This window comes from Vanessa tameamea, chromosome 5 (assembly GCF_037043105.1).
Source record: "Vanessa tameamea isolate UH-Manoa-2023 chromosome 5, ilVanTame1 primary haplotype, whole genome shotgun sequence".
Lineage (NCBI taxonomy): Eukaryota > Metazoa > Arthropoda > Insecta > Lepidoptera > Nymphalidae > Vanessa > Vanessa tameamea.
In genome coordinates this window covers 5940657-5961052 of record NC_087313.1, presented here as the reverse complement: position 1 = coordinate 5961052, position 20396 = coordinate 5940657, and the positions used below count along the sequence as shown (strand labels likewise).

General features: G+C 33.9%; 3 protein-coding genes across 4 annotated transcripts; 2 read left to right on the top strand and 1 right to left on the bottom strand.

Moving 5' to 3' along the window:
* LOC113392666 (4'-phosphopantetheine phosphatase) lies at nucleotides 1-1809 on the top strand. 2 transcript variants are annotated; one of them, XM_026629204.2, is made up of 5 exons: nucleotides 1-474; nucleotides 566-771; nucleotides 853-983; nucleotides 1065-1349; nucleotides 1429-1809. In XM_026629204.2, exons 1-5 carry the CDS (start codon nucleotides 236-238, stop codon nucleotides 1444-1446), a joined length of 879 nt encoding a protein of 292 aa, XP_026484989.2. In that variant the 5' UTR covers nucleotides 1-235; the 3' UTR covers nucleotides 1447-1809. The 2 variants fall into 2 exon arrangements, with proteins under 2 accessions (XP_026484989.2, XP_026484988.2); XM_026629203.2 differs by having other exon boundaries at nucleotides 1065-1353.
* A 59-nt stretch (nucleotides 1810-1868) lies between these two features.
* Nucleotides 1869-4717, bottom strand: LOC113392679 (transport and Golgi organization protein 11). Its single transcript, XM_026629220.2, has 4 exons — nucleotides 4360-4717; nucleotides 3949-4078; nucleotides 2996-3263; nucleotides 1869-2460 (listed from the first exon to the last, which is right to left on the bottom strand). Exons 1-4 carry the CDS (start codon nucleotides 4429-4431, stop codon nucleotides 2253-2255), a joined length of 678 nt encoding a protein of 225 aa, XP_026485005.2. The 5' UTR covers nucleotides 4432-4717; the 3' UTR covers nucleotides 1869-2252.
* A 307-nt stretch (nucleotides 4718-5024) lies between these two features.
* LOC113392620 (UDP-glucose:glycoprotein glucosyltransferase) lies at nucleotides 5025-17431 on the top strand. The gene is made up of 28 exons (XM_026629127.2): nucleotides 5025-5502; nucleotides 5628-5881; nucleotides 6038-6217; nucleotides 6307-6497; nucleotides 7180-7384; nucleotides 7579-7792; nucleotides 8122-8342; nucleotides 8610-8831; nucleotides 8921-9100; nucleotides 9299-9495; nucleotides 9638-9753; nucleotides 9835-9983; nucleotides 10352-10537; nucleotides 10768-10946; nucleotides 11062-11147; nucleotides 11317-11474; nucleotides 11613-11752; nucleotides 12619-12828; nucleotides 13052-13276; nucleotides 13404-13577; nucleotides 13967-14144; nucleotides 14932-15114; nucleotides 15259-15362; nucleotides 15464-15630; nucleotides 15753-15874; nucleotides 16279-16419; nucleotides 16873-16921; nucleotides 17200-17431. The coding sequence occupies exons 1-28, from the start codon at nucleotides 5253-5255 to the stop codon at nucleotides 17226-17228; spliced, it is 4710 nt and encodes a 1569-aa protein (XP_026484912.2). The 5' UTR covers nucleotides 5025-5252; the 3' UTR covers nucleotides 17229-17431.
* Nucleotides 17432-20396: the final 2965 nt, after the last annotated feature.

The following is a 20396-nucleotide window of genomic DNA, read 5'->3' as shown; positions in this document are numbered from 1 at the left end:
TTATATTTATTTTTATTGTATACTCTTTGGTTTTGTCGATTTTAATATTATGTTTGTTATTGTGTGTAATATATAATTGTCATTGTCTCGAAACAGACATAATTTGAAAGATAAGATAAAAACGTCTATCATTATTATTAGCATATTGATAAAACATTACAATGGGATAGTACAATAGTAAATAAAATAATTGTAGTGTTCTTAAATAGTAACGTTATTAGTGTAATAATTCATAATGGAACATTTTGGCTTATCTCATATTCTATATGAGCCAGATAAATATAGTCCAGATACTTTGGACCTATTAGCCGACGAAGAAGCGAGGGAATATTGGCTTAACACCTGTGAAAAGCTTGTGGAAAAATACGTTAATTTTGCTCTATCAAATACAGAAGATCCCACAGTTGAAATAAGAGCTTTAAAATTTAAGACTTGTTATGTAGAGGCATTAAAAGAGCTTAGAATTAATCCACTGTAAGTAAATTGGCTTGGATAAAAATATGTAAAAGCTTTGCTATATTTTCAATCGTATTTTCTTTATATTAATTGCTTATTTATATTTTAGTGCACATGGGCAATTGACTATCCGATTGCTTCTTGACGTCAACGAAACATGCCTTCGTTCTCAGGGTTTTTTTGACTTATGGAAACAACAAAAGCTGTATGAAAATGAAGCTGCTTTATCAAGCCTTGCAGGAAGATTAACAGAAATTGATGGTTTGGCTGATGACCGGCAAAGGTGGACTGAGTTGTGTAGAGGTGTTCTTGCTGGTATGTATGAGTAAGATATAATAATAGTTAAAAACATCTTATAAAATATTGATGGCTAAAGAAAGTACCATTTGTTCACAGGTAATATGTTTGATTGGGGTGCACAAGCTGTAACATCAATTTTAAATTGTGGACTTTATGAAGCTTTGCAAAAAATACAAAAAAGGCCATGGTTATATGATGGCTTAGAGAAATGGATAGATAAATTAGAGGTAATTGTGACTTTACCATTAATTTCAGTACTTTTTCAATGAGAAGAGTTTCCATATTTTTTTTAATGTCTTATGTTACAGAAAACTGTTCACCACTGTGCTGCTATTTTTGTAGATAACAGTGGTGTGGACATTGTGCTTGGTATTTTGCCATTTGTAAGAGGTTTACTGTTGAGGGGTACATCAGTTATTTTGTGTGCTAATGAATGGCCAGCTTTAAATGATGTTACTAATGTTGAACTGGAGGAGGTACTTCAACGTGCATCATTAATTTGCCCTATCCTTGGTGCTGCAATGGCTACGGGAGATTTAGTAGTTAGATCTAGTGGACAAAGAGGCCCTTGTCTTGATCTTAGAACTATCAGTGTAGGTGAGATGAATGATTGAAACTGAATTTGAGTATTTTTCAAATAATAGAGTGTGATTAAAACAATTTCTTTTTTAGGACTTTGCTCTGAAATGAAGATGCGAGGAGTAGATTTAATTATTTTAGAAGGTATGGGAAGAGCCCTACATACAAACTTAAATGCTCGTCTTGCTGTGGACTCCCTTAAGTTAGCTGTAGTAAAAAATGCATGGCTAGCACAGCGTCTAGGTGGTCCACTATTTTCAGTTATTTTTATCTATGAAGACAAGCCTTCAGAAACAAATTAAATTTATAATTATGAATCTAATACAGTATTCTCTCATAAAAAACAGTCACTGTTCTATTATTAACTTTCAATAGATATTAATTACTCTTTGTAAATTAAACATTCACATTTTAGAATGTTTCATGTTAATGTCCTATGGCATTTTTTGGAATATATTGAGTGTTACCCTGAAATGTTTTTCATTGTAATGTTATTTGTTATAACTATGTTACAATTTGAGTGAAAGGTAAAATGCAGTAAGTATCATTTTTATTTAAATTAAAAAAAAAACACCTATTGAATCTAAGATCTCAACTTTAAAGAAGAGTAAAAAGTATTTTTAACAATTCATTAAAGTATATGCTAAGGGAATCATAGTATATAAACAACATGACTGTTACACTGTACAAGAAATTAGGTAAACAGATGGTCATAAAATCATAAGTTATAAAAGAATGTTCCTATAATCTAAAATGATTGAAAATTTAATAATAATTAACACCTCCAACTTGTACACACTATAATAAGTAAAGGCAACACTATAATGCACCACTTACTGTGGTCACAAATGGGTAAATTTCATGAAGTCAACCATAAATCAAAACTTCATCCTAATGTGACAAACGTTTTTTCTCTATTAAGACCTATTTAACCAAGCAATTACTTTGAACAATAAGTACGCAATACTTATTGCATAAGCAATTTTTTCTTTCTGTTGTCGCTGCAATTGTTCAGCTTCAATAGACATTACACGTCGATTTAATTTGACGATTTGCCTTCGTAAATGTACTAGCTCTTCTGAAGTGGAAAGCCCTTCACCATTGCCCATTGGTGGTGTTGGATCTCTAAAACATTGAATATATTATGATTATAAATTATATAATTCTGTTATTATATTGATAAAAGTGATCTCTAGGTATGTTATGTTAAATCATAAAAATATTAACAAATAAGAAATCATTTATAATTTTGCTATGGCCATTAATATATCCCACATTTTGAAATAACACTTCAAATTTCAAAAACTTTGAGATGTTCTTGAACAAATTAATCAATAGTTTATATATAAATAATTTTAACAAACTTAAAATGTTAATATTAAAACAAAATGGCAATTGTCATTTGGGTAAGATTTAATATACTAGTAAAATAGGTATGTGAAAATGATATCAAGTCTTTAGATATATATTTTTGAATTTTTTTACTTCTGAAAAAATGAGTATTTATTGGTCGTTTACTGGTATATTTGCAAATACTTCTAACAGTGCCAATGACTATGGGCAATGGCAACCACTTACCACCAGGTGGCCCATTTATCAGTCCACTTCCTAAATATATTTTTACTTTAAGGAGATATAATTGTTTTCATTATTCATATACCTTAGCACGAGACGCGATTCAGTCATTGTTGATTCATTGAAATGGTCAGGGAGCGGTGTTAATGCTTGTACTCTACCGCCTACAGCATGAATAGTTCGAACATTTTTTGGTGGTGAGCTTGGCATATCATTGGGATAATCATCAGCTGATGGAAAGTAGTGTTGATCAAGAGTAATAACACGAGGCGGTGTGCTCACACGGACCATGCCAGGATCGTTTGGCAAAACTGCATTGTCCAATTGAATCTCTCGAGGTGTAGCTTTTGTTCCTGTATAAAATAAAAAAAGGTAATCACAAAAGTTTGGTTTCATTTATTGAAAAAGAAAACAAGTAGTATTTTATAAATTAAATTTAAAGAGGTAAGTATCAAAATATACAGTATTAATAATTTAATAATGTTTAAGTATTTGAACTATTTCATGATTTTTTTCCTTATTGGACTAACCCATAGAAGGAAATAATAAATTGGAAAACAAAAGGGAAGAGATAATATCCTACTGTTGTTTTAAGTTATAAATTGTTAAAAAAATATAAAAAAATTCTCAAAAATATTTTTATGTAATGATACATTGAATACAAAGTACAAAGTCACTATGAATATTACTATCTTTGAGTTGTCTAAATGGAATTAAGATTTAAGGATCTTCTTTTAAAATAGTTTTGTAAGAATTAATAATTTTAATTGGTGTAAGATCAAATTTAGAATTTAATCATAGATGTGTATGGTTTTGGCAAATCTCAAGATAGCAGTTCCATTCCAATATGTGGTTACATGGGACTGATCCAAACTAATGATGAGGCTAAATTTGTCTAATTGAGAATTGTTACATTTTTGAACCTAAAAATAAGTTCTATATTATAATATGATCATTAAAAAATATTTACATATTACATAAATAAATTGCTTAAAAAAACACAAACTAAACAAAAACATCTTCAATGACTTATGTTACCTATATGTTGATCTTGGCCAACAACAAGTATTCTCTCAGGTACTTTCATATCAAATTTTTCATTGGCATAATCCCATCCAGTGACCATTCCATTTGGAGTACTATCTTCATCACCAATATCACCCGTTGCCTTAAATATAGTAAGTGGAAAGCAGTTTAGAAAAACTTAAACAGGTTAAACTTGAAGAACATATTTATAAATTGAACTAAAAATATATATCTAAACAATAACTTATCTACCATTAATAAACTTCATTTTTAAACTAATTATTTAACTAAAAAAAATAGGTGTTCAACATTTGTTGTACTTTGTACTCATTTATTTTGATTGTCTTATTTTGTCTTCATATTCAATTTTTTTATACCAGCTTGACAGCTTTTTAGCTCACATTAAAAATATATTGTATTTACCTTTATCCTTTGTGGAACTGTCATGTTATGGCTTATGAGCCGAGTATAAGATTCGTCAGAGGGATATTGCATTGTACCCACAAAACTATAGCAATACCAAAGTTGACAGTCAATTAACGAACCTTAAGATGAGAAAAGTTGTTTCATTAATCGTAATAAGATTAATTGACGATTTCTAAAAAAATGTTTCAGTGTACGACTGATATGCACTTGAAAAAATTAAGTATGAATTATTTTACTTGTCAAATTTTTTCACATACCAGTATGTACAAAATAATAGATATTGAGAATAGAATTTAATATAGTCGGGATTATTAAATAATAAATATTAATATAGATCTTCACCAAGAAACTGACAGACAATACCTTTTACATTTATACCTGACGTAACTGGTAATGACAGTTGTCATAACTGATAAACTGACAACTTCCAAAGATTAGGGATCTCTTTTTGGGAAATCATTGCATATTGTCATTGGTCGGTTTCAATAGAATAATATTATATAAAAATACAAAAAAATATTATAACAATAATTAGATAATGTGACTAATGAAGAAAAGCACGTCATTGTCTCAATTTTTAATTTCTAATTAAATTAAATACATATAAGAGAGACTAATGGTATTAATAAAATATATACGAATCGGATTCACAAAATTTGAACGCTCTTCTAATAAATATTATATGCCGTGTTCATCTGTCATTGGTGATTGGTGTTAAATTGTATCAATAAGTAGATGCTTAGATATAATTTTTCGTATTAAATAAAAAATCTAAATATTGTAATAAACTACACCAAAAATGTTAAAATTATATTAAAATAGTCTTCTTTTCTTAATTAAATTTTTCTTTTTTAGTTTATTAATGAGTGTGTGATTATTTTAATAACAAAATGAAAGCTACCGGTGGAATAGTCTTTTTAATTATATTAGCCCACGTTTTATTCACATTTGCTACTAACTCTGACTCCTTGAAGCGCGAAGAGAGGAAATCTAAAGGAGTAACCACGTTCGTAAGCGCTAAATGGGAAGTAACTCCAATTGTTTTGGAATTAGCAGAATACCTTTCAGGCGAGAGCACAGACTTATTTTGGTCGTATTTCGATGGAATAAATTCCTTAAAAACAAACTTGAATACTCTAGGTAAAAACTTTTTCTTATTTTAATATAAGTAATTAAACATTACTTAATAATGTAAAGTTATGATAAAAATGAATCAAAAAGCAGGCAGAAAGTTATACCACATACATGATTTGGTTTGGTTGCAGAAACAGATAAACAAGTCTATGATGCTTGTATTGGGGTAGCTAGCTCACTACTAGCTCCAGCCCAACTTCGTATGGCTAAATTTGCTCTCTCAATGCATTTAACATCACCAACTGTTCGTATGTTTGATCAAATTGCTACACACAATGGAGCTAAGGATGTTTCGTGTGACACATTTGTATCAATTGCATCTAGAAAAATTTGTGACAATGATGCATTAAGGGATATACTTAAGTCATCTGCTAAGTACGACCCTGTAAGTAAATGAACCATAAATATTAATTTGCCCAGGTAACAATAATAATTCCAGTCTGAAATATGTGACAAATATTTTATTTGTCTTTAATTTTGTACAAAATATGATATTGGTATGTGAATATTTTTTACATTAATTATTTTATCATAATTCTAGGAGGATCATAAACTAGAAACATATCTGTTAGATCATTCATATCCAAGCAGTGATAACAAGAGTCTTACAGCAATTCTATATGGAGAACTGGGAATGGCAGATTTTGCTGCTAAACACAAAATCCTCTCAGGATATGCAGATTTAGGCTTAATCAACTACATAGTTAGATGGAATGTTAAGGTTTGTTTTATAATATTAAATTCCAGAAATAGAAGTTCCTCAGTTTATTAAAAATTATAAAAATATTTGTGTGAATTTTTTTATTCTAGCCTAGGGGAAAACCTAAAGTACGTCTGTCAGGTTATGGAGTTGAATTACAATTAAAAAGTACCGAGTACAAAAGTCAAGATGACACCACACCAAAGGAGTCAGAGAGTGGTGAATCTTCAGTACCTTCAGCAGAAGAAGATGAAAATGACCCACAAAACCAAATTGATGGATTTAATTTTGGAAGGCTCAAGTAAGTATTGTTAAAGAATGCTGAAGTGCATATGTTTCATTTATATTTGCCTACATTTTATTTAAATATAAGTAGAAATAGAGATATTTTTCTTACTATTATTTATACCACTGCGCATAACCTAATGAGTGTCTTTGTTACTTGAATAGATGAATAATTGATTTAATAAGTAAATATAGTGTTAGATGAAATGTGGGAATCAAATGTTTTTTCCAGTTATATTCAATAGAAGTATAAAATTTTAATATGCTGTACACAAAAAATACCTTTTCCAATTGCTTTATATTTGTGAAATGACTGCATAAATAAAATTGAAATAATTAATAGGACATTAGTTAGTGCCAAATCTTTTGTGATTTTGTGTTATACTGCAAAGTTTTAATAAAATTTGGCTATGTTCAAGAGCTCTATCCTATTTGGTTGTAACATCCTTAAACTCATCTTAAATACACCTAAATAAATTCTATCTACAGGCCAAAATAAATCTTATAATCTAGGATATTACTTAGTTGTCTACCATTTTTAGAAAAAATGATCTTAACATTTATAATTTCTTTTTTAAGATTATTTATTTCTTCTATTTCTTTTTAACATTTCAATCAAAAATGTATATCTTTGCTACAAACTTATTGTCATTTACATACGCCTGTAATTCTAATGTACAATATTTTTGTTGCAATAGAAACCTATTTCCTGCCTTACGTACGCCATTGGAACGTTTTCGACGTCACTTGTCTGAAACAAGTGAAGAACTGGCTCCACTTAAGGTTTGGCAGATGCAGGCACTCAGTATGCAAGCAGCTGCTGCTGTTATAGATGCCCATGATGCTGGTGGTGATGAAGCTCTGAAAGTTTTAACATCAATTGCACAAAACTTTCCAATGCAAGTTAGTATTTGGATATATAAGAATTTAGTCAATATGTTTTATTTATATAAGGAAGTAATCTACATAACCTACTTATTATATAATTGAATTTTACAGAAATGTTTAAAAAAAAAAGGAAATATCAGACTTGGTAGATTTATAAAACATAGAATTTATTTATGATCAATGACCCTAGCAAACATTTGTTTATTTAGACAAAGTCTCTCATTCACGTAAACGTACCACGGTCATTCCGCGACGAGGTGCTATACAATCAAGATATTTGGGCGTCATCGCTGGGTCTGCGAGCCGCGGAGCCTCTATTACTGGTGTCAGGCGCCCAGTACGATGCAGAGGAGGTTGACGTACTAGCGCTGTTGAACGCTCTAAGAGACGACATTGGCCCTATGAACACCTTGCATGCTTTAGGTAATCTAATATTATATTCTAAATACTAATTGTAGTAATTTAATTTAAAGCGAAATTATTATTTTTACCAGATTGAAGAATTTCCTAGTGTAAATGTTTGAAAATCATGTTGTATATAACATTTATCTGTCTCGTTTACCTATATATATAAACGGGTGAAGTTTCCTAAAATCCGTCCTTAGTGGATGTCTACACCCTATAAGGAACCCACCTGCCAAATTTCAAGTTTGTAGGTGTTATAGTTTCTGAGAGTTCATAATTAATTAGTGAGTGGAATTTCGCTTATATATATAGATTTTGATTGTTCTTTTTCTCTAATTTTTGGACAGGATTATCAAAGAATTTCATCAACAAGCTGATGGCGCTCGATGTGGGCGAGACTTACACGTGGGAGGAGTATGGCCTAGACATCCGCGACACGGCCATCACGTGGCTTAACGATTTGGAATCAGACGAACGGTACCGACGGTGGCCTTCATCTTTCATGGAGTTGTTGCGGCCCACATACCCTGGAATGCTGAGAAACTTCAGAAGGAATATTTATAACTATGTAAGTTTAAGTATTCATTATAATATAAATATATCATCAGGGGAAGGAAGAAAAGATGCTTTAGCATCAAAATGGTACTTTTCCCTTCTATCGATGGTACACCGCTGCTGCTGCTGATGGTACATTGCTGATCTTCGTGAATAACTAACAAGAAGTGGATATGGATGGCAAAACCAATAAATGATTTCGATGAACGAACTGAATGAAAAATGGAAGACTTATTATCGGAAATAGCATAGATGTATAACATATAATTATCATTACCAGGTAATAGTAGTGGACCCGACATGCCCGTCGTCGGCGCCGCCGCTGAAGCTGGGCGAGACGCTGCTGAAGCACGCGACGCCGGTGCGCGTGGGGCTGGTGCTGGCGCCGCCCGCGCGCGCCGCCGCCCGCCGCGCCGCGCTGGCGCTCGCCGTGCGCGCCGCCTTCAACTACGTCGCGCAGGAGAAGAACTCCAACAAGGAAGCCTTTTATTTCCTCACGCAGGTGACTGACAATCATGAGACGACCCAAATTCGGCTAGTTCCGATTAGATTTTATCGTGTCTGACGATTTCTCTTTTTGTTTTTTTGCAGCTTTTACAGACGGCCCCGGAAGACGGTGTCGATATTGACCACATCAAAGAACATTTGAAGAAATATGCCAGTTTTAGTGCCAACCTTGACGACATTATATCTGAAGATTCTGAATACAACTTTGGTAATCAATTGGCCGAAGAATTCGTTTCGAAATTAGGAACCGATAAATATCCTCAGGTAAGAAAACTCATAAACAATGTGGTGTTCACTTTTTTAAATATATATTTTTTAATGTTTAAACCACTACTACCGCTAGTCAGTCTGTCGTACCTTACCAGTGGAGAGGCCTATGTACGAGAGCAATCCGAGGACAGGCCTCTCTTATGACGCGCCATCCACTCGGATCCCGCCTTCTTCATTTTTATTTATCTGCAGGTATTGATAAACGGCGTACCACTGTGGGACGACAGTGCGACGCCGGTGACGTCGTCTGTGGAGCTGCTGGAGGAGGCGCTGGTGACGGCGCTGTCCCGCCACACTGGACGCCTGCAGCGATCAGTTTTTCGCGGTGAACTCGCCGATACAGACGACGCAGTCGATTATCTTATGAAACAACCCCATATTATGCCGAGGTATTATAATCTGATGGTATTTTTGAAATATAAATTAGAGATCATAATCTATGTATGACTGACTATTTAATGCTTTGAAAAATTGAAAACAGGTTGAACTTCGAATAGTAATATTCGTTACAAAAAATATATGTATTTTTAGATTGAATCGCCGAGTTTTGTCGTCTGACCCATCTCAATATTTGGATTTATCAGGAGTTCCATCTTCGACTGAATTATTTACAGAAGATAAAATCCATCGTCTACTACATTTGACGGGTAGGTTTTTTATCATCTCCATATATTAGTCCGAATCTGTTTATTGTTTCTGCTATTTTATGAAACATACATATTTTTTAGGTCGTGACGCTCTGGCAACAGCTCTCCCGATACTAAAGTACTTTTCAAAACCGGGAAAACAGGAAAAGATAACTCAGACCATCTGGGTTATCGGTGATCTCAATGAGAAGGATACTAGAGAATTACTGAGAAATGCACTAACTTTTATGGTACTTAAATATCTTTTGACTTTTATCTTATTTTTATAATAGGCTTATTGCCACAAGTTGTCCATCCAAGTGTATCTGAAGAAGCAGTTTTGTACTTAAATACCGCGCACATATTTAAGTATTATATTTCCTACCTATTGAACTTAAACTGAAAGTAATTGTACTCACTTGTACTTCATAAGTAACTCAAATGATTTCGTTTGTCAATAAAATAGAACCCTTATTTTTGCCGTAAATAGATATGTCATGTACCTAATCTCTTTGAACTGTGTCCTGTTAACAAGAATGAAACAATTGTTGTATTGTTTGTTATGTAAAAATAATGAATTCTATAATATATCATTAAACCGAAACAATTTGTATGATAGAGGGAGACAGGAGGAGCGCGTGTGGCGTTCATACCGAATGTAGACGGCACGTCGAGTGAGGACCAGTCGCTGAACAAGGTGGTGCTGGCAGCGGTGACCGCATTGGACTCCGCAGCGGCCACCAAGTACGTCGTGCGCCTGCTGGAAGACGAGGGTTGCCAGGAGAGACAAGACTGTGAAATATTGGTATGGAATTAAAATATTCTTATTAGAGAAGAGTTTTAATGTTCATTTTCTAGGTCAACGCCACAGTGTTCGCCTCGACTTCAATAAATTGCCAAAATCATAACTAACCGACTATAAAGATGATATCTGTTACGGTAAAGGTTTTTTTAACGAGAATCAAGGCTTATATATTTTCTAGTGCTAAGTCGTCATCGGACTGGTCACTGATACTAACTAGTAGGCGTCCGCAGCCCGAGCTGGTGCCGCTGCTGCACAAGTACGAGTGGGTGCTGAAGGGCTCGCGCGTGCTGAGCGCGCGCGGCGCGCGGCTGCGGGCGGGCGCGCGCGCGCTCGTGCACAACGCGCGCCTCGTGGGGCCGCTCGCCCGCGGGGAGCGCTTCTCCCTCGACGACTTCGTGCTACTCGAGAGGTAAGCCACGGGTTCCGTAACTTTAATAAAAAGTTTTCTGATATGTGTTAAAAAAACGTAGTAGGGTCTACTATTTCCTTATTCGATTCTAAAAAAGGTAGTATTTTCGTTGTAGGTACAGCAACCAAGTGTATGGCGATAAGTTGTCAGAAGTACTTAATAAAAAAAATACCGTGAGCAAAAACGACGTAGACGAAGATGGTGAGTGAAATTGAATGATATTTCTTATTTTGTAAAGTGATTAATTCCGTTCAGAATGTACAGCATGAAATCCCAACGTATCAAAGTGTATTCCATAATCCAAGCGGATACATGTCGCATGCACCGTCGGGTAGAGCATGGATGCCATTAACCCGGCCGGCCCGCACAGATGACGCGGTGGAGCTGTCGACGGAGAAGTACCTGCAGGTGGTGGCGGTGCTGTCGGCGCGCAGCCCGCGCGCGCGCACGGCGCTGCCGGCCGGCCTGCGCGCCGAACACTCCGTCGTGGACCTGGCGCCGCTCTACGACGACGAGGCGGCCGTCGAGGTTACACTAATCAAATACAGAATTCGCCAAGATTTTATTCCAAATTCTGATCGAAGATATTTGTAGCGATCTGAATTTGCTGTAATGAAGCCAAAACTATTTTCTGATTTATCAATTGTCATTCGTCATGTAACACAGATCGTGGCGGTGGTGGACCCAGCGTCGACGGCGGCTCAGCGCTTGGCGCCGCTGCTGTTGGTGTTGCGACGCGTCGTCAATTGTAGGCTGCGATTGTTCCTCAACCCGCAGGACAAAAACTCCGATATGCCACTTAAGAGGTTCGTAAAAACTTTTTAGAGTTAGCGTTCTAATTTATTTTTGATAACATTAGTATTTATTTTTAAAAACTTCAAATTTTCATTTACCCTTGAAAATGGGATTTTATGGATTTTTAAAGGACTTATTATATATATTATTATTATTGCATTTATAAACACATAATTTTTTAATAATAATAAAAAAAATATGTGTAATGCATAACGTAATAACGTTATGCATTTTTCTGTTGTTTATTTCATCAAAAACAACTGTTAAGAGCTTTTGTCATCTTTATATTGGTAATAAAGTTCAACTAGCCGCGACATGTATAATAAAAATAAATAATTAAGCTAAGTTTATATTTTTTAATAATTAAATTAAGATTTAAATTTTATAAACATCTGTACAAACTGACGACATTTAAGGTCTGAGATATGTTTATTTAGATATAAGCAAATCATAATTTCTCGATGATTTGAGCAAATTCTATTCTGAGTGTCCGGACAGAAAGTTGATTGAATAGAAAAAAAGATAACACTTAAGACGTTATGTAAGTATCTGCGTTAGTGTATGGCTATTTTCTACCTTTTCGTCTAGCACTATAGTATCACTTTCTCACGGCTTATAAACACAGCGCCAGTTTTGAAGAGCGTGTGATTCACGTTTAAAATGTTTAAGATTTAAAACTTAAACAAATATTTAGATTTAAAACATATAATCAATATTTGACCAAAATGATTAAACGAAAACTGCATAACTCGACTCGACTATTGTTGCCTCGACGCCTAGCACGAGTTTCACACATACATAGGAATAGTATATTTATGTAATAATAGTCGTCGTTAATCGTAGCCATTGGCTGAAATTCTCTGCTGTATGTCGACAGCTTCTACCGCTACGTGCTGGAGCCGGAGCTGCAGTTCAGCAGCTCGGGCGCGCTGGGCGCGGGCGCGGCGGCGCGCTTCTCCCGCCTGCCGCACGCGCCGCTGCTGTCGCTGGAGCTGCGCACGCCGCCCAACTGGCTCGTCGAGTGCGTCAAGTCCGTCTACGACCTCGACAACATCCGCCTGGCCGACGTTGACTCGGTGGTGCACAGGTTACTGACTGATTTCATTGTTAATCAGATGAAGAGGCCGATATGATTATTCATTTTATTTGCTTTTGTCGTCATATTTTGTATCTGGGACAAATTCGGTAATTGACTCAGAGAGACCTGCGTAGTGTTTTGATTTTGTAACTCCTCTGTTACAGGTGCTAAAATGACTTAAAATTAAATTACCTTCTTGTGAATGACGATGCCAATATTTATTCATTTTTAGCGAGTTCGAACTGGAATATCTACTACTGGAAGGTCACGCGTGGGACACTAACCTAGGAACGCCTCCCCGTGGCCTGCAGCTCGTGCTGGGCACGCGGGACAAACCCGAGACTAAGGATACAATTGTGATGGCTAATCTTGGATACTTCCAGTTGAAGGCTAATCCTGGAGCCTGGACATTGCGACTAAGACCGGGCCGTTCGGATGAAATTTACGAAATTGTGGGGTAATGTATCATCTTCATTTTGTTTTTAATTTAATTTAATCAATTATACAAAAATATGTTGTCATTGATTATTTATTTCATTTTACTGAATATAACGGTTGATTAATATTTATTTGAAATTCCAAAGGCATGAAAATACAGACACACCAGCCGGCAGTGATGACATCCAAGTCTTGATGAGCTCCCTTCGAAGCCACGTTATAAAATTGCGTGTCAGCAAGAAACCGGATAAACAAAATCTTGACCTACTTGTCGAAAATGATGAAAAGAATACCGGTGGAATTTGGAACTCTATTGCAAGGTAAATAAAGTTGCATTCGTAGATACTTACTGAATATACTACTACTACGTAAATTAAATTCTTCTACATTGAGTAGCAGAATTTGTATTAATAATATGATAAAATAAAGAAGATTTAAATTTTTAATCTAATTTTTTAAGGTTATGTACCTATATAATACGACTTACATTCTCTGCTTGTGGAGATATGTGTGTAAATGAAAAGACTGTCCAAACATAATTTTGTTGACTGTTGTTTTGGTTAATAGAGTTATAGTTATAGAATAGAGTTAATAGAGTGGAAAGTCATGTAAATAAAGAAGTGTAAACATGTAGGTTAAATAAAAATAATAAAAAATTTGGCCTTACTACTTTTACTAGTAATTTTCATGATATATTTTATATCAACAGTTCATTCGGCGGCGGCGAAGACCAAGAAACTCAAGATGAGACGATTAACGTGTTCTCGGTAGCGTCGGGTCATCTCTACGAGAGGTTCCTGCGTATTATGATGTTGTCCGTTTTGAAGCACACAAAGTCACCGGTCAAATTTTGGTTCTTGAAGAATTATCTTAGCCCGTCTTTAAAGGTAACAATTACAGATCGAGACTTACCTAATATGATGAATGAATTTAAACATCAAGTGCGTATAAAGTTACTACAATAAGTGGTATACACCACCATAGTCATGAGTGATGTTAATTTTAAGTAAAGTTTTGATCTATTAGACTTCGTAAAAATAGTATTAGTTACATACATTAATAAATTTAAAGTTTATTTTAAAATATTTGAAGCGACAAGGCATATAATTCCGACTAGATTATATAGAAGATAAATAAGCGTGCAACTATTTTTGATTTTCATGCGGGATACATAAAATGCATTATATGGAGAAAGTCGTAGAAACTAACTGTAGATCGATTTCTGGCCGACGTTGAAGTCCAAACCGATTTATCACAAAATTAAAAAATAGGTGTTTTTTAGTTTTCTGTGTGTATATAAGCTTAACGAGTTGATTAAAATCACATTTCAACTTGTCAAAATAATAACACGTCGAAATAATGTTAATTAAAATAAAATTTACTTAAAAGTAATTTGTTAAATTAATATGCAAGTTATACTTTTTGTAAAGCTCTGTGACATTAGACTAGCAAAAAAAGTCTTTAAACCTCTTTAGATACTTAAAAATAAAATCTATAAATAGTTTAAAACAAAGTCGCTATCTGCTTCTATCTGCATCTGAAATTGGTCGAAGCCGAAGCTTCGTTCGAGCACTATATAGAGTATTTTAATTAATGAAAAAGAAAAGCTACTGAGATTTTTGTCGGTTATTTGTATGATATCAGTTATAACAGAGAGTTCATAAACCTGTTCAGGACATTCTACCGTACATGGCGCAAGAGTACGGGTTCCAGTACGAGTTGGTACAGTACCAGTGGCCCCGATGGCTGCAGCGACAGCGCGACCGGCAGCGAACTATCTGGGGGTACAAGATTCTGTTCCTAGACGTGCTCTTCCCGCTGCACGTCAAGAAGATCATATTCGTCGACGCTGACCAGGTGACGACATGACTTATTTATTGGAGTAATATTGCTTATATGAGTTATGCGTTTTTTGTCAATATTTACTTTTTTTTGAGTATAGGAATGAATATTGATGATATAAAGAAAAGCTATATATATATATAATAATCATTTTCACAGATTGTTCGAGCTGACCTGAAGGAACTAGTTGATTTGGATCTCGCTGGTGCTCCTTATGGTTACACACCCTTCTGTGATAGTAGAAAAGAAATGGAAGGATTCAGGTTGGTTTTGTTGAAGACTACTCAATTAAAATAAAAAAGACTTAATAAATTTGGGAAAAGTATTTAATTGATTTATTTTTGTGATTGAATATTGTACATAGGTTCTGGAAGCAAGGTTACTGGCGCAATCACCTCCAGGGTCGCAGCTACCACATCAGCGCGTTGTACGTGGTGGACCTCAAGCGCTTCAGACGGATCGCTGCCGGCGACCGCCTTCGCGGCCAGTACCAGGCCCTCAGCCAGGACCCCAATAGTTTATCTAACTTGGGTATGTTTTTTTTTTTAATTAATATTATTTGTTAAAAATTCTAAGACTTACAATTGTCTTAGATTATTTTACTTCGCTTATAATATATTCGTATTCTCAGATGAATGTAATATTTGTTATAGATCAAGACTTACCTAACAACATGATTCACCAAGTGGCTATAAAATCACTACCACAGGAATGGCTTTGGTGCGAAACTTGGTGTGATGATAATTCAAAGCAATACGCTAAGACAATTGATTTGGTAAGATATTGTTTTTTAAAAATGTTACTTAATATATAATCAATAATAATGAATCTAATCTTTCAATGACACGGCATTAAACATTTCTATGTTCTCAGCGTTAAGCTATCAATTCAACACAGCCAAATGGGGATTCCAAAATTACGTTGTTATCGATATAAACTGTTTACATACTGCCCCTTTTCATAGTGTAGTGCTTACCATCCAAAATCAATAAAGGTGTTATCAGGAAAGTACTGATAATATAACAAAAACATAAATATAATAACAACGATAGAGCATACTATTCTTGCCTTGTTTTTGCAAAAAAACCTTAAAAGACGTACCGTGGAAATCATTTTATATAAAGTGGAGCGATCGTGAGTTTTCACGAGTGTATAATCTAATCAATACTATGCCACCAGTGCAACAACCCAATGACCAAAGAGGCGAAGCTGTCGGCTGCCATGCGGATCGTGCCCGAGTGGCGCCACTACGACGACGAGGTGCGGGCGCTGCAGGCGCGCGTGCGGCGCGGCCTGTACCAGCACGCCGACGGGGAACAGGTTCGGGAGCAGCGGCACTATAAATTACTTATATTAACCTGCCTATTGGAAAGTCGCAGATGCGGTTCTGACCTCTTGCTCTGATGTCATGTACATGGTAAAACAAATACTGGGTAACTATGTAGTTGGAATAATAATGAGGATTATCCATTGGTGTATGTTCTGTAAAGATTCATACATAATACATTCAGTAGATTTGACTATCCTCGATGAAGCAAGCTGGAATGTTGCATTTAAGTTACTAAAACTCATAAAATTTAAAGTAAGGGGGCATGATAGAACGCATTGATAGATACAATCCTCGTTTCGAGTATATACTGAATTTTTTCAAAATGAAGACTCAACTTGGGATTACAATGAAAGATGTCAGGATCTGCCTTATAAGCTGGCCATTTTATTTATAGACTATTGAAATTGTGTACATATATATTTATAAAATCTTTATTTTTATAGGAAATCGATGCACATCATGAAGAAATTACCAAAACAGGAACTACCTCAGGTAATAAAAAAATCTCCATTCATCTAACTTAACTAGCTGAACCTGCAGTTTTATAAAACTTTATCGTCACCCTCCCCCTCTATATCCCCCTCGAGGAGTGATTTAAAAACGTAGCCTATGCCCCCGAGGCGCAAATCATGAACAGACCAAATTTCATCTAAATCGGTTCAGTGATTTAAGCGTGAAGAAGTAACAGAGTTACCATCGCATTTATAATATTAGTACATATATATAGATTTTGTGTTATTGTGAATGACAATTCTCCATTTTTGTTACAGATGATGAACACAAACATACGGAGTTATGATGGAATGGTGTTAATCAATATTGTAACTTAATGTTTTGTTATTCCAGTTTTGGTTGTGTATTGTGAACGTTTGTGCGAACTTAAGTGCTCATGAAAGTAAACTTATCGTGTCTCTATAATAATATAGTTAAATTTATTTGCACTGTACTTTGTAAATATTAGCTAAAACAAATTCCATTATTATAAAATTTTTGTTTGCAATTAATTTCCAAAAAAATCCCACTGTTAAGGATCAAAAGTTTTATTTTTACTTTTATTTAATATTCATTTTTGTATGCAATTTGTTTGTAAGTGAAAATGATGTAATTATTAAAGGTAAAGCTAGGTGATGATATTATCGAAGTGTACAGTTGGGTGAATTTTCGATTAATGTAAAGATTTCATTTCTCATCATTTGTTTCAGCCATATTATTGCTTTATTACTTTTTGTCGACGTGTCATTTATGACTGAAGACGTTTAGTACATGAATTATATAGAAAATATACAAAACACACGCTTGATTTTTATAATTCAATATTGTTATAAAAAATCTCCCTTCTGAAATAATCTATTAAATTAATTAATAGATTATTTTACCTCTTATGGATATCATGCTCCGCAGATTGGAGGTTATTTTTATTAAAGTCATATCTCATACTGTTCACAATTATACCGTTTGCAATAGATTTGTCTGTAAACAACAACTGCAATAGCAAATAAAATAATGTATAAATTTATTAAGTATTTTTTATTTAACCTTTTTTTATTTTAATCGGTGGTTAAAGCGAATATATGTAAAATTGGTCCATTTGAATTTGTTATTATAGCTTTTTTCCTTAGCTATCTAATCAGAAGATGTTTTTTCGACTTAATTGTTATTATTTTTTTACGTAATTTCCGTCGCTCAAAGATCAGTGTAGGATGAGTCGATTCGTTTGTGAATCTGATTGTTATTAAAAATCTATAATGTATTCTTACCGACCAGAAGTGAAAATTACTGAAACTAAAACGGCATATTTTCTATATCTCAGAAATGTATGTCCAAAGCAGCCAAAATTCGATTCAATAAGTAAACCCAAGCCTCTGCGAAAGGCGATCGAGTGCTCTTTTTTATGTACTTGGCTACGAAGTGTTGATGCATTTGGCGTTAGAAATACATATATATATATAACGGTGAGCCGGCATTATTGTTTGGTCGGGGTCGCCATCTTCGTCATACATATTCAATATATAAATATTCAAAAACATCATTTTTATTTCATTTCTAATTAAAGTGTTTATATTCATATAAAATAAATTAATTGTGTACTGCAATATTATTTTAATTTCAAACTCAAGTTGATTATGAACGCGAACCGTAAATACCGTAACCGTAGAAACGTAAAACAGAGATTTCATAATATGTACTTTGTTGGAAAGATTTATTAATACCTTAATGTATTAGGATGGCAATTAAGGTAATACTACCTGTATCAATGTGCCTCCAATGGATAACCTTTGGAGGCACATTAGGTCTAATTATAGTGCCACTTCTACACACACTTTGTTCAGACTAGAACACAGCAATACAAAATGTTGATGTGTTTTGGTAATATCTGCTGTGAGAACCTTCCTGGACAGATTTGCAAGCCAAAGTACAAACAATGTACTATTGTCTCTTTAGTCTAGTGGTTAACCTATTAGGCCTCAGATCGCGATGTACTGCGTTCAAACCACGGGTCGTATGAATGAAGATATTCGGTTTTTCGGTAACAACTCGGAGTCTGGAAGTTGGCAGTGTTTGCACTCCCGTAGCTCAGAAAGCAGGTAAAACTGTAGGTCCTTCGTCTGAACTACCGGTCGGAATTTCATCGATTTAACTTAAATTCCATCGGACTATAAGATTACTCGTATATTTCCGCTCAACCTTATGCACTATTATACACATGTCTTGCGCAGTTGGCTTGTCTCCCTTGAGAATTGCCACCGTCACTAAAATCGGTCAGTAGGACGTTACGTGTGTAAATGTTTGTTGTTGGCTTAAATAAAACACTCGAACAATTTTAAGTACAGATTTATTTACAATGTTAAACGACGATATCATTAAAATTTTGTTATAACATCCTACCGTAGTTACATGAAGCACAAAATATTTCTACGAGTTGTAAACATTTACTCATTACTACTAAGCCTACTTTGTTTACATACATTTAGTAGCTCTTGATTGTAATCATTTAAAATCCTTATATACATTTTAAGTGACAAATTAAATAATATATTACGTAAAGCAATATCTATATCACCTACACACACTTATTGTCATAATAATGAAAAAGGATCACTAAATGAGTATTTTCATGGTTATCAGATATAAAGAAAAATTATAGAACTCATTTAAATATGATTCTTATTGTTATTGTTTATTTCTTAATTAAACATGTGTCGTATATTCTTATATCAATAGAATTTGGACAAAACACTAAAATCATTCTATTAATTCATCTTCATGTCGATTTTGATTTAGAATATTTAAAGCAATAAAAATATGATTCGTTTTGAACGCGAAAACAATTCACGAATCAAACGTACAAAGTTCGTTTAAATCGAATTATATAGCTTCATTAAAACTTTGTACAAATTATATTGATATGATTTATACAAATGTGTTCTATATTTAAAATCTTGAAATGAAATTAACATATTATATATGAACTTAGCTGAAAAAAAATCGGGCTTATTCGAGGTCACAATCTTGTTCAAACCGACAGCTATGCCATGGCTGGTTTGCTGTTTTTTTTTTTCATTATTTAACTTAAAAATAGTTTTTTATTATATAATGATTGTGATTTGTATATGTAAGATAATTCGCCCCGATAAAATTGTAACAAAAAACATAAACTTAAATGCATGTGTTATTAAGAAATTATAGGACTTAGAAAAAGGATTACTTATTCATCAGCTAAGTATATTATTATTTTATATATTATGTACTAGTAATACGAGGTTTTGAAGAATTAAATAAAACCGATCTGTAGCGGTATCTAAGTTTTTTTGACTAGTCAAATTGTACGTGTAAAAGTAGCTTCTTTGGTATGTAATAAATAAAATTGAAAATAATCAGACTTATAAATATGATTATAAACTATTTATGAAATAAATTGTCATCGAAACACAAAGCTAGTTCTAAGTTTTCAGTGAATTTAAAATAA